General features: G+C 44.1%; 1 protein-coding gene across 2 annotated transcripts in view; it reads left to right on the top strand.

Annotated features, from left to right (window-relative positions):
- pfkpb (phosphofructokinase, platelet b) overlaps positions 1-14,511 on the top strand; it is a 126,188-nt gene that overhangs the window by 66,970 nt on the left and 44,707 nt on the right. For both annotated transcript variants that reach the window (XM_055665340.1, XM_055665345.1), the window contains exons 8-13: positions 1,176-1,271; positions 3,859-3,951; positions 4,634-4,759; positions 5,504-5,568; positions 11,001-11,070; positions 11,583-11,729. In XM_055665340.1, coding sequence (XP_055521315.1) covers positions 1,176-1,271; positions 3,859-3,951; positions 4,634-4,759; positions 5,504-5,568; positions 11,001-11,070; positions 11,583-11,729 — 597 coding nt within the window. The remainder of the gene's footprint in view (positions 1-1,175; positions 1,272-3,858; positions 3,952-4,633; positions 4,760-5,503; positions 5,569-11,000; positions 11,071-11,582; positions 11,730-14,511) is intronic.

The raw sequence follows: 14,511 nt of genomic DNA, 5'->3' as shown, positions 1-14,511 counted from the left end.
CCATTATAAGTTCTTCCCTCAGCTATTTTGGATGCATCTCACCTCCCTCAGATTATTGATCAATTTTATATTTGGCCTGCCTTTCTATGATTTATCAATTAGACCACTTCCTCTTCTCCCGTCTCCCATCAGGCAAATGGTACAGAAGTGTGAAAACGCACACCTCCAGATTCAGGGACAGTTTCATCCCAGCTGTTACCAGGCAACTGAATCATCCTACCACAACCAGAGAGCAGTGCTGAACTACAATCTATCTCTTTGGTGACCCTCAGACTATCCTTGATCGGACTCTGCTGGCTTTACCTTGCACAAAACGTGTTCCCTTATCACGTATTTATACACACTGTAAATGGCTCGATTGTAATCATGTATTGTCTTTCTGTTGACTGGATAGCACGCAACAAAGGTTTTTCATTGTACCTCGGTACACGTGACAGTAAACTAAACTAATCTAAACTGAACAGTATCTCAATTGATTGGGAGCCTGACAGCATCTACCTGGTATAAGACCAAAGTAAATTATTAATTTAGTACCTCAGCTATGTTTTACCTTCATTACTAAATTTCCTTTTTGATCCCTGATTAGCCACACCTCTCCTTTCATAGCCCTTTCAATTTGCCTCTCCTGGTTTCTTTTTTTATGTCACCCTCGGAGGTTTCCCACGTGTGTCAACATCTTGAATCAAACCAAAGGCGTTTAGTGGAGCAGGCTCGGAAAGTCTATTCCTTTAACTACTTTATTGCTCCAGTAAAATGTATTCAGCATTACTTTCTGTGCTCTCTAGACCCGTTCGAGGGGAGTCAGGTTGAATATTGTCATAATTTCAGAAGGAGCAATTGACAGAAATGGAAAGGCAATTTCTTCCGATTCTGTAAAGGAAGTGAGTAACTGGATAAGATGCAGGCAAACATGGAGCCCATCATCTGCCAATAGTTTCACTCTCAAATTATCAATTAGCAATGGGCCATGTTAAAACCATGCTGTGAAGAAACAGAGGGAGTCATGAGAGGGAGGGGGGGGGGGGGAAAGGGGGGAAAGGGGGGGGGGGGGGGGGGGGGGGAGAATCTTCATGATGCAAGAGAATTTTGTGGAAGGAAACTATTCAGAGCAGATTGTGTTCCATGGCCTGTATTTTGGTGTCTTTTCATGCAATCTTTATTTTTTTCTCTCTCAGAACCGTGCAGGAAAGAAAAGATTGAATATCATAATTATATCGGAAGGGGCAATAGATTGTCACAACAATCCTATAACTTCTGACATGATTAAGGATGTGAGTACAGGCCTTGTGGTACAGTGCTGCTTGGACCAATTCCTGCATTGCCACACTAACCTCTGCGGCTTGCTTTTGAAATACGGTTTCACAAATCGCAGCCTCTGTTGCTTTAAATCAGCACCCCATCCTTGAGCATTTTAATCAAAAACTGTGCCACAACATCTTTCCTTTTTGAATTTGATGTCTCGTTTGATTTGAACGAGATCTTCTGGAGCATTTGTCTGCTCTTCCGCTGGTCAGCCAGTTTGTGGGCGATGTCATGGATTAGACAAAATGAATAGGCTCTGCAGTGCATACACTTAGGTCCTTTATCGAAAGAGGGAAATCGTTGATCATTACTGCACACTGCATGCAATATATATAACGCAAAGCAAGATTTATTTTGGTAGCAATGTGAGACAGGAAATAAATGGTGGCTTCTCTTCATCACTCTCCCATATTGGACATCCACCTGGTATATTGTGGAGAGGTGGGTCAGATATGGTCAGTAAGGCACCAGCAGGGAATTACATGGGTGGCTGAGGAAGGGGGCTGTCCACTTCCTGCATTTCACTGCACCTTGTTTCCATTCTACTGGGATTACTGGTAGCGTGGCCATCTCAAGCACAACTCGAATCCTTCTCCATCGTCAATAAAAATTGGATACATAGGCTGCAAAGTGGGCAAAATGGCAGCCGTGTTTTTTTAATGCCTCATGGTAGGTACCCCTTGCATTCCCAGTAATCCTTTTGGAATTTCCAGGCAGTGAGATGCTTATTTCCTGGATTTTGTAATCGAAATATAATGCGGCCTGGCAGGACGAATACTGGAGGTGTGTACTTATGTCCTCTTGTTCTGCTTTCCCGTGCTATTAACTTTTAATGATCAATTTTGGAAGCAAAGGTTATACCAGGTATTCATTTTTGTACATTTTAGTTTTAAGTAAGAAACTCTAAATCTTTTACGGGTACTTTGCTCCTTAACATGTCAGTTCCATCTGTGTCAATTTGCAGGTACATTTGGAAGGTTATAAATCATGGTAACATTTGCGGAAGGGAATAGTTTTCCTGTGTAGAAGGGTCGTTTAGTTGAGTAACAGGATAATGATTCTACTTTAAGTTAAAAATTGTGAGATATTTGTGGATTACAAGTAAGATTCTGACGGCTGATATATTTTCCGGGCATGATTTATGTCATTCTGTCTTTTAGCAACGCTTGACTAAGCAGCTGCAGTTTAATTTTAGTTACGCTGGTGATAGCATTGCTTATAGCATTACTAACCCACTGAGTATACTTGCTTGCTTTGCAATTTGTTTAAACTTACTTTTACTGAACACCTTTTCTGAACCATATTGCATATGCTGCTTGATCTGGTTCAATTAAGTATTAGAATTAGAACATTACTCAACACAAGGCAACTTCTAGTACAGAGTTCACCAGACTGATTCCTGGGATGTCAGGACTTTCATATGAAGAAAGACTGGATAGACTCGGCTTGTACTCGCTAGAATTTAGAAGATTGAGGGGGGATCTTATAGAAACTTACAAAATTCTTAAGGGGTTGGACTGGCTAGATGCAGGAAGATTGTTCCCGATGTTGGGGAAGTCCAGAACAAGGGGTCATCGTTTAAGGATAAGGGGGAAGTCTTTTAGGACCGAGATGAGGACAACTTTTTTCACACAGAGAGTGGTGAATCTCTGGAATTCTCTGCCACAGAAGGTAGTTGAGGCCAGTTCATTGGCTATATTTAAGAGGGAGTTAGATGTGGCCCTTGTGACTAAAGGGATCAGGGGGTATGGAGAGAAGGCAGGAACAGGATACTGAGTGGGATGATCAGCCATGATCATATTGAATGGCGGTGCAGGCTCGAAGGGCCGAATAGCCTACTCCTGCACCTATTTTCTATGTTTCTATGTTTCTTGCAGTTCATTGCATAGCTTTCATAGGGAACAGTTTTTGGGAAAGGAGATTAAAACTAATTTGTAGCAGAATATAGACACAAAATGCTGGAGTAACTCAGTGGGACAGGCAGCCTCTCTGGAGAGATGGAATGGGTGACGTTTCGGGTCGAGACCCTTCTTCAGAGTAGTCAGGGGAACTGGAAACTAGAGATGTACACGGTGATGTAGAGAGATATGGAACAAATGAATGAAAAATATGCAAATAAGTAATGGTGATAAAGGAAACAGGCCATTTTACTAGTTTGCTAGGTGAGAACGAGAAGCTGGTGCGACCTGGGTGGGGGTCGGATGGAGAGAGGGAAGGCAGGGGTTACTTAAAGTTAGAGAAATCAAAATTCATATCACTGGATTGTGAGTAGCAGAATGTTACTCACAATCCAACATCTTTTAAAGTGGAAATGTTGTTGGTATTAATTTGTACCCGCGCAATGTTTCTTGCAAGCCCTCTTACAAGAATGAACTTATTGCTATCATAATAAATTAAAGACAATTTAGGCGAGGGAAGTAATCAAAAGGTTTGTTGCCTTGCCGCAAGCGTTTTGCAAGGTGTGACTTCTCTTGGCAAGGTGTTATCTTCATGGTCAAGTGTCACTTCTTCAGTTTATTACAGATAATTTTCTTTTTTTGCAACAAATTCTGACAGCTTGTGGTCAAGCGGTTGGGTTATGACACGCGGGTGACCATTCTGGGTCACGTTCAACGTGGGGGCACGCCGTCTGCATTCGACCGAATCCTGGTAAGTAAAGCGCCTCATCTCGTACATAGCAGCATTCCGATGAAACCATTCTTGCTGCTGATAGCAGGGTGCTTTCTTTGCTATCTTTGCTTTCTTTGGAGAAAATAATAATTTCAACGTAAGATAGACACAAAAATGCTGGAGTAACTCAGCGGGACAGGCAGCATCTCTGGAGAGAAGGAATGGGTGACGTTTCGGTTCGAGACTCTTCTTAAGACTGGTTATAAGGGAATCGAGAGATATAGACGATGATGTAGAGAGATAAAGACCAATGAGTGAAAGATAAGCAAAAAAGTAACGATGCTAAAGGAAACAGGCCATTGTAAGCCATTTGTTGGGTGAAAACGAGAAGCTAGTGCAACTTGGGTGGGGGAGGGATAGAGAGAGAGGAAATGTCGGGGCTACCTGAAGTGAGAGAAATCAATATTTATACCACTGGGCTGTAAGCTGCGCAAGCGCGATATATGAGATGCTGTTCCTCCAATTTGTGTTTAGCCTCACATTGACAATGGAGGAGACTAAGGACTGAAAGGTCTGTGTAGGAATGGGAAGGAGGATTAAAGTCTCCAGCAACCGGTGGTGTTCTGCGAAACGATCGCCCAGTCTGCGTTTGGTCTCACCGATGTATAAGTCCATCATTTCAACGTGGTTCTTGCTGTCATGTTTGTTCTGTGCTCTATAGGGCAGCAGAATGGGAATAGAGGCCGTGCTTGCCTTGCTGGAAGCGTCACCCGAAACCCCGGCCTGCGTTGTGTCGCTGTCTGGGAACCAGGCCGTCCGACTTCCCTTAATGGAGTGCGTACAGATGGTGAGTACTGAAGTCGGGTCAATTGTGTAGCATGCAGCTGGGACCAAGCAGTGGCAGCTTGGGTTGACAACTGTCCCGTATTAGCCGGGACAACTCGTATATTGGGCTAAATTGGTTTGTCCCATACGGGACCGCCCTTGTGTCTATCTCCATCAACCATTGTTCTCAGCTGTAGATCTATTCTAGCAATGGGAATCAATGACCCAAAAATACAGCGAGCAGCTCTTTTGGGGTATACAGTAGCCTCATAGCCATGTTACTGGATGAATAAAGCACAGATTCCGAATGCAAATACCACCGCGATGAATTGTGAAACAGACTACAATTGCTGAGTTTTATGAGTCAATTAATGGCAAAAGCTGATGGATTGTCAGAGACAGGCAATTTTTCCCTTATCTCTGGAATTCAGTACTGCTGAGACATTTTTAGCCCATATTCAGGGTCTTTAACAAAGCAAAACCCCTTATCTTTTTTCCCCTAAATAAACAAGCTGTCAAAGGGGAATGTGTAACTTTGTGGAATTTTAAACAAAAATCTTGTCTTATATTTAGCACTTAAAATCGAGTTCGAACAGTTCAGTAAATAAACAATAACATGGGGAGATAATTGAAAAATATATACATTTTTATATTAAATATAAAAAAATATAATGTAATTTCCACTTGAAAATGAAGGTGATATTCTTGATTGATGGAGAGATGTTTGCAAGTTTAATGTTATTTGTTTTTAAAAATTTACGACCAGACAATTGGAGTTCAGAAGGCGATGGATGAAAAGAGGTTTGATGACGCGGTGAAGTTGCGGGGCAGGTAAGGTGGCTTTTGATTTTGTGCTGACAGAGAGATGTTACTCAATTGCCTTCAGCTTTACAATCAGCTAGTGCATCTTGTCAAATGTGCAGTTCTGCGTCCATGCTACGTTTTATCAGTGCACATGATCTTACACTACGTCCATCATCTGCACGGACAGACAAGGGAATGAAGATGTAGCATACATTCCTCTCGAAGTTTTATGTCATCTGGTTCAAGAACTAAATGCTGTTTTGTATGGGTGAATAGATTGAAAGATACAGCACTTTCAATACAGGCTTCAGTCCACCGAGTACACGCTGACCTTCGAACACCCTAGTATTAGGGAGGTTTTTAGGTAAGAGCAACTGCCTTACAGCGCCAGAGGCCCGTGTACGATCCCGACTATAGGTGCTGTCTGTACGGAGTGTGTACATTCTCCCCGTGGCCTGCGTGGGATTTCTCCAAGAACTTCGGTTTCCTCCCACACTCCAAATACGTACAGCTTTGGGGTTAATTGGCTTGGTATAAATGTAAAATTGGCCCTACAGTGTGTAGCATAGTGTAAGTGTGCGGGAATTGCTGGTCGGTGTGGGCTCGGTGAGCCAAAGGGCCTGTTCCGCGCTGTATCTTAAAAACTAAAAATAAAATAATGAATGTAGGATTAGTGAAAATAGGTGGGTGAGGGTCGGCGTGGACTTAGTCTCGTTTGGAGATACAGTGCGGACAGAGGCCCTTCGGCCCACCGAATCTGCACTGCCCATCGATCCCTGCACATGAACCCTACCCTACACACACTAGGGACAATTTACATTTACCAAGCCAATTAGCCTACATACCTGTACATCTTTGGAGTGTGGGAGGAAACGGAAGATCTCGGAGAAAACCCACGCGGTCACGGGGAGAACGTACAAACTCCGTACAGACAGCACCTGTAGTCAGGATCGAACCTGGGTCTCCGGCGCTGCAAGAGCTGTAAGGCAGCGACTCTACCGCTGCGCCACCGTGCCAACTTGGTTTGTTTCTGTCGTATGACAAAAACTAATTACCAGTTTAAATGTTAAACCTACGTAGACAAGAACACATTAATTAGATTTTTTAAACGCATTCCTGGCAGCAGGACAGCTGGGTTCCCAGGGATTTCCTCTCTCTGTTTCTTCTGTCTCTTTTGTCGGCTGTCTGAATGATATCGGTCATGAGGTTGCTTGCAGTGTCACTGAGAGAGATACTGGACAATGGTTTGTGCCACGGGACATTTCCTTCCTCCTGCAGTCTGGGGCAGATTGTCCTGAAAATGGCCCATTGTCTGGGCTGATCAGTCCAGGGCACATAACATTGTGAGGCACATTCCTTGAATGATCACAGTCTGTCTAACATAGTTTTTCCAAACTATTTTTAAATAGCACTGATAATTAAAACCGTAGTGCAAAAGCACTAAAATGCATTTCAACCAAATGCATTTAAAGTGAATACATTTTGTGAAAACACATTAAACATGACAACGTATCAAAAAATTATGAAGATAAATGATGAAGAAACACAGGTCAGATATCCCATTTAATTGCCTTGCTTTACAGCTGCACACTGGTGTCGAGCTGAGGGCCAAGATATGAAGCACATCAGGTTGCTCTCCTCGCCATGTCATTGCTTCCATTAATAAGTTCATGTTAATTAGTTCATAAGTGATAGGATGCAGAATTAGGCCATTCACCCCATCGTCCACTCTGCCATTTAATCATGGCAGATCTCTTTCCCTCTTAACCCCATTCTCCTGCCTTCTCACCATAACCCCTGAACCGTACTAATCAAGAATCTATCTATCTCTGCCTTAAAATTACCATCGCCGGCCTCCACAGCCTTCAGGGGCAAAGAATTCCACAGATTCACCACCCTCTGACTCAAGAAATTCCTCCTCATCTCCTTTCTAAAGGAACTTCATTTTATTCCTAGTCTATGACCCCTGGTCCTATGACCCCTGGTCCTAGACTCTCCCACGAGTGGAAACATCCTCTCCACATCCTTTCACTATTAATGGCGCAGGTGGACAGATATGTCAGTATCTGGCCTCCAGCATGTCTCGGAGATTATGTGTTTTTGGCTACCAATGTGCCTTTTCAACCCTTTCTCAAAGTATGGCGGAGGCTGAAAATCCAGGAACCAAACAGAAGATGCGGGAGATGTTCAGGCAGCTTCTCTTTTATTGTTCTCCTGTATAGACTCACACTGGTGACCAGATTTATGGAGCACTTCTCGCGAAGCTATAGGGTTGATCCTGAGCGTCCACTTGCCAGTGGCTTTATGTCCCCATCCCCCTTCCACAGAGATCTCTCTGGTTTTACCTCGAAAAGCAATGTAGGGTTGAAGAATCTTCTGACCAGAGACATTGCATACCTCTGGACTTAACAGTGAACACAGATCATAGAACAGTACAGCACAGGGACAGGACCTTTAGCCCACAATGTTCATGCCCACCATGATGCCAATTTAAATGAATCCCATCTGCCTGCACGTGGTTTGCATCCTTATGGGCCTGTCCCACTTAGGCGATTTTTTAGGCAACTACAAGCGACTAGTTTGTCGCCACATGTTCGCCGGTGGTTGCCGGGGGTCACGCAAAAAGTCGTAGCGTCTTTCTGGTCGCCGCTAAATTTTCAGCATGTTGAAAAAAAAAAATCGGCAGTAGTGGGTTTGATGGCAATGAACGAGGCTTGACTTCTCCTGATGTAGGCGCTGTCGTAGGTTGTCACCAGGATGACGTAGGTTGTCGCCGGTTTTTCGGCAAACTGCTACGACTATAACAGTCGCCGGCAGTTGCCTAAAGAGTCGCCAAGTGGGACAGGCCCATTACATCCCTACCTGCCACGTGCCCGTTTAAATGTCTCCTAAGCATTGTCATTGTATACGCTTCCATCACCTCCTCTCATAGCTCTTTCTAGGCATACGCCGCTTGGTGCAACTTTTCCCTTTTCATTTTAGTCAAGTCAAGTTCAAGTCAAGTTTATTTGTCACATACACATACGAGATGTGCAGTGAAATGAAAGGTCCTCTAGTATTTGGAATGAAAACTCTATCTTCCCTATCAGTGCATCTCATAATTACATACACTATTATCAGGTTGCTCATCAGCCTCTGAAAAACAAACCCAATTTGTCCAACTACCTTTTATAGCGAATATCTTCTAATCTAGGCAACATCCTGATGGCACAAGAGACTGCAGATGCTGGAATCTTGAGCAGAAAATAAGTTGCTGGAGGATCTCAGCAAGTCAGTCTGCATCTGTGGAAGGACATGGTCAGATGTATTAGGTAAAGGCCCTTGTCTACAGGAGAGTCCAGACACCAAACATCGTCTGTCCTTTTCCCTCCACAGATGACGCTGACCCGCTGAGCAGTTTGCCTTTTGCTCAACATCCTGACAAACTTCTTCTGCATCTTAACCAAAGCTTCCACATCCTTCCTGAAAAACAGCAACCAGAATTGCACGCAATACCCTAAATGTGACCTAACCAAAGGTTGATGTAGCTACAACATGACTTCCTGCCGCTTGCACTCATAATCCTAATCGTAATTTATTAGCTAAGTATGTTTTGCTACATACGAGGAATTTGGTTTGCCATACAGTCATACCAAAAAATCAACAAGACACAGTTCAAAAATGTTTTGACTTAAAACATCCACCACAGCGGCTCCTCCACATTCCCTACTGTGTTGGAAGGCAATAAAGTCTTATCTTCTTTCCTTTTTTTCTCCCACGGTGGGGGGAGTCCAACCATCCGTAGTCAGACTGATTGAAGCTCCCGCAGCCGGCTATCGAAGCTCTCGCGTCGGGGTTGGTCGAAGCTCCCTCGTCGGGACGGTTGAAGCTCCCGCGGCATGGAGCTCCCGAAGTCGGTCTCGAACCAGGGACCGCGAGCTCCACGTTGTTAAAGTCCGCAGGTTCCCGTGGTTGGAGCTCCGAGGTCGATCCCTGGGAAAGGGGGTAGCCGGCTCACGTTGTTAAAGTCTGCACGTTCCCGTGGTTGGAGCTCCGAGGTCCCAGCAAGAGGCCACCAGCACCACAATGTTAGGCCACAGTGCAGACGGGAATACGACACAGAAAAAGTTGCATCTCCGTCAAGGAAAGAGATAACTGGTGTTTCCCCCACTACCCCCACCACCCCCCACATAATACAAAACTAAAGATAAACTAAAACATACATTTAACAAGAAACTAAAAACACAAAGAAGGGAAAAGACGAGACAGACCGTTGGCGAGGCAGCCATCGTAGGACGCCCCCTGGTGGTAACGCCAAGTATACTATATGCCTTCTTTACCACACAGAGACCAGAGGACGAACTCCAACATACCTCTGTATATTAGTATTCCCGATATCTCATATTTGATCACAATCGTCCAGATTAAACCCATCTGCCATTTCTCTGCCTATATTTCTAACGGATTTATCTCCCGCTGTTTTCCTTGATAACCTTAGCCTTACAGCACCAGAGACACAGGTTCGATCCTGACTACACTGTACAGAATTTGTATGCTCTCCCCATGACCTGTGTGTGTTTTCTCAGTTCTCATGGATCTTCAGTTTCCTCCCACACTCCAATGACATACGGATTTATCGGCTAATTGGCTAAGTGGCTAATTGGCTTGATATAAATGTAAAATTGCCGCTAGCATGTGTAGGATGGTGTTAATGCATGGTGATCGCTGGTTGGCGTGGACTCGGTGGCCTGTTTTCACGCTGTATCTCTAAACTAAACTAAACCTATTTTCAAATCTGATTAATCTTAAAGTCTGCATTGGAATCATAAATATTTAAAGTCCAAAGTCTTTGGCACATAACTTCTAGATTGACCTATGATTATTCAAACTAATTGTATCTGCCACTCTTTAACCTGGTAGTTTGTGGCTCTCAGAGTGTAAATCCATGTATACTTTAGATGTGATGAAAGCTTCTACTTGAGTTGGTGAGCTCCAAACCCTCATTACTGACTTGGCACTTGGGTGAATGTTTTTTTTTGTCTCCTCAACATCTCTGTAATTGTCTTATCTTAATTACCTTGCTATTAATTACATTCATTCAAGTTTATTGTCACATGTATCCATTAAGGTACAGTGAAATTCGTCTTACCTTTTTTGAATTGTGTGTCCTCTAGTAATTTACTGCTAAATTAGTTTTCCGGTCTTTCAAATCTGAGATTAAAAATAGTAAAGATACACACAAAAAGCTGGAGTAACTCAGCAAGTCAGACAGTCTGAAGAAAAGGAATAGACAACGTTTCGGGTCTGGAGAAGAGTCTCGACCCGAAACATCACCTTTTCTCCAGAGATGCTGCCTGAACCACTGATTCACTGTGTCTTATCTTATCTTCGGTTTAAACCAGCGATTTGCAGTTCCTTTCAACACATTCAAAATAGCAATGCATTTTTTCCTTATTTTGTTTTCTTGTTTCTGCCTGCAGGAGTTTTGAAAACAATTTAAATGTTTACAAGGCATTGTCACATATGAAAATCTCAGCACTTCCTCCTCCTGTAAGTCCATGTTGCAGTGACCTTCAGAATGACACAGAAGTCAATTTTTAAAAAAAACTTTTATAATTCTTCCTCTCTTTCGACCTGGTGATAATGGTGGAATGGAGGATGATGGGCAATGGAGGACCCGGCATGGACTGACCACCGCGAGAGAGGGGGAAGAACAATGGGGACCTGACGTAGGGGGACTACTGTGAGGGAGGATGGGGGAGAACAAAGGGGGCCTGGCGTGGGGCGGGGTGAATTAGTAACTTTGTAAGCGCCCTTTATAGGCGACTATTTGCATACCTTGGCGAGTAATGTAAGCAAAGAATATTGCCGTGACTTTACATATTTGACAATAAAGTATTCAATTCAGTTCAATTCAGAGAAGTAAAAGTGAGATCTGATATCAAGTAGACTGCTTACTCGTACACCACAAAGTCAAATTTTTCTACGTCGTTTTTTTCCATCATGTTGCATGGTGAACAGTGTTGACAATGCCCTCTCTTATTCCTTCCCTTTACGTGCAGACCCCATTCAGTGTGGCCGTCCTCAATGTGGGTGCTCCAGCAGCTGGTATGAATGCGGCTGTTCGATCTGCAGTGAGACTTGGCATCTCTGAAGGTCACAAAATGTTAGCAGTCACCGATGGGTTTGATGGCTTTATGAATGGGCAGGTGAGCTTCCCACTTGTTTGTGTACACTTATACAATGAATCCAAGGCATTACCAATCGATGGGTGGACACAAAATGCTGGACTAACTCAGTGGGTCAGGCCACATCCCAGTAGAGCATGGATAGGTGTAGATGCTGGTTAAAACCGAAGCAGGACAGGCAGCCTCTCTGGAGAGAAGGAATGCATGACCCTTCTTCAGACTGAACGTCACGGGAAAGGGAAACGAGAGATACATAGACAATGATGTAGAGAGATAAAGAACAATGAATGAAAGATATGCAAAAAAGTAACGATGATAAAGGAAACAGGCCATTGTTAGCTGTTTGCACAGTTGGTGTGACTTGGGTGGGGTGGGATGGAACTAGAGGAAATGCAGGGGTAACTTGAAGTTAGAGAAATCAATAGTCATACCGCTGGGTTGTAAGCTGCCCAAGCGAAATATGAGATGCTGTTCCTCCAATTTGCATTTAGCCTCACTCTGACAATGGAGGAGGCCTAGGACAGAAAGGTCAGTGTGGGAATGGGAAGGAGAAGTAAAGTGTTTGGCAACAGGGAGATCAGGTAGGTCCAGGCGGACTGAGCGAAGGTGTTCAGTGAAACATGGATAGGTGGCGTTTTAGGTCGGGATCCTTCTTCAGACTGATTGCAGCCTTTACCATTTCCTCAAGCAACACGTTCCACGTCATCACCACCCTCTGTGTGGAAAACTTAGTCCTGAGTGTTCAATTAACCCAATAGGAACTTGGAGTTCATGGAATCAGGTGGGATCACAGATGGTCTGAATGTAGGAAGGGTTTTGGGTTTTCTTTGATATGTTGGAGAACGGTTTAGTTTAATTTATTTAGTTTAGTTTAGAGATACAGCATGGAAAAAGGCCCTTCAGCCCACCTGTCCCCCCAGATCCTGACCAACTTTTACCGCTGTACCATAGAGAGTATCCTGACCACCTGCTTCACGGTATGGTACAGCAGCTGCACTGCTGCGGACAGGAAGCCACTACAACGGGTGGTGAAAACCGCGCGGCACATCATCGGTGCCCCGCTCCCTGCCATGGATGCCCTCCACCGAAAACGGTGTCTGAGACGGGCTGGGAAGATCATCAAAGACCCCTCACACCCCAACCATGAACTGTTTGCCCTCCTCCCATCAAGTAGGCGGTACAGGAGCCTCAGGTCACGTACTAGTAGGATGAGGAACAGCTTCTACAATAATACAATCACATTGCTGAACTCGGAGTCCCGCCGATAGATTTCTCCGGTCCCTCCGTCCCCATTGTTTAATTATTCTGTATTTTTTGATTATTCTGTATCATCTCTCTTTCTATTTTTTTTTAATTTCTTTATGCACAACTACTACGGACTGACGCAAAACTGCATTTCGTTGTACTCATACTTGTATTTGTGCGATGACATTAAAGTTGAATTGAATTGAATTGATGCTAATCTACGCACACTAGGAACAATTTACAATTACACCAAGCCAATTAGCCTACAAACCTGTACGTCTTTGAGTATGGGAGGAAACCGGAGCACCCGGAAAAATACCACGCAGGTCACGGGGAGAATGTACAAACTCCATACGGACAGCACCTGTAGTTAAAATCGATGCCCGGTCTCTAAAGTTATAAGACAGCAACTCTACCGCTGTGCCGCTGTGCCACCTATTTTGCAGATGGTTTGTGGACAAGAATGTATGCAAGTGACCTGCGCATCTTGCAGACTTCCAAGGGAAGGAACAGAAGACTCTGACCAAAAGGTCATCCAAAGATGTCTCAAACACGTACGCTTGGCCGATGCAATCTCCCGGATCTCATTTTAACTCCCCTTCCCATTCTCATACTGAGTAAGGCCACACGCAAATTGGAGGAACAGCACCTCATAGGCAGCTTACAACCGAGCGGCATTGTCTCACGCCTCTAGTTTCCCTCCCCCCTGATGCTCGGTCTGAAAAGGGTCTCAACCCGAAATGTCACCTATTTCGTTTTTCCAGAGATAATGCCTGACCGGCTGAGTTACTCCAGCATTTTGTGTCTATTTGCACAGGCAATGATGTTTTCCCAAAGGCAGCACTTGGAAAATTCAACTGACATTACTCGGAGGTTGGAAGGCATCTGACAAAACAGGCACCTGAATTTAGCATAGGGAAGGGTCGGTCAAAGCAGCGGAGGTGTGTTCTGGGTAATTAGTTACAGTGAATGTTATGGACATCGTGTCAGGTTACAAGGATGGAGTCACCACAGCAAAATACTCCCATCAAGTTTTTCAAGTGAGATACACCAATCCGGAAATGGTCATTATTGTGATAATCTTTTGGAAAACATGATTTTCAATGTTACATGTTTGAAATTTGTCCAAATGAGTCCCCATAGACAGTCCAGCTAAATATGAAGTGGAAGCCAAGTAACCCCTTCATCAGGCAGCATCTCTGGAGAGAAGGACTAGGTGACGCTTCGGGTCGAGAGCCACCCGAAGAAGGGTCTCGACCCGAAACATCACCTATTCCTTTTGTCCAGAGATGCTGCCTGGTCCGCTGAGTTACTCCTGTGTTTTGTGTCTATCTTTGGTGTAAACCGTCATCTGTAGTTCCTCCCTACATATAACCTCTTCATCACATGGCTACGTCCATGCAAAGGATGACTGGTTTCTGAGCAGCAGAGACTGATATCAACGTGGTGGCCTGCAGCTACGTCATATTACCTGGCACTTTGAAGATGTAACAATGAAAATATGGAACCGCAACATTAGCAGTCAATGGCCAATGGTTTTGAAACACACTCAGAATCT

This window comes from Leucoraja erinacea, chromosome 2 (assembly GCF_028641065.1).
Source record: "Leucoraja erinacea ecotype New England chromosome 2, Leri_hhj_1, whole genome shotgun sequence".
Lineage (NCBI taxonomy): Eukaryota > Metazoa > Chordata > Chondrichthyes > Rajiformes > Rajidae > Leucoraja > Leucoraja erinaceus.
Note: the sequence above shows the minus strand (reverse complement) of the source record. Positions and strands in the feature narration are given on the sequence as shown.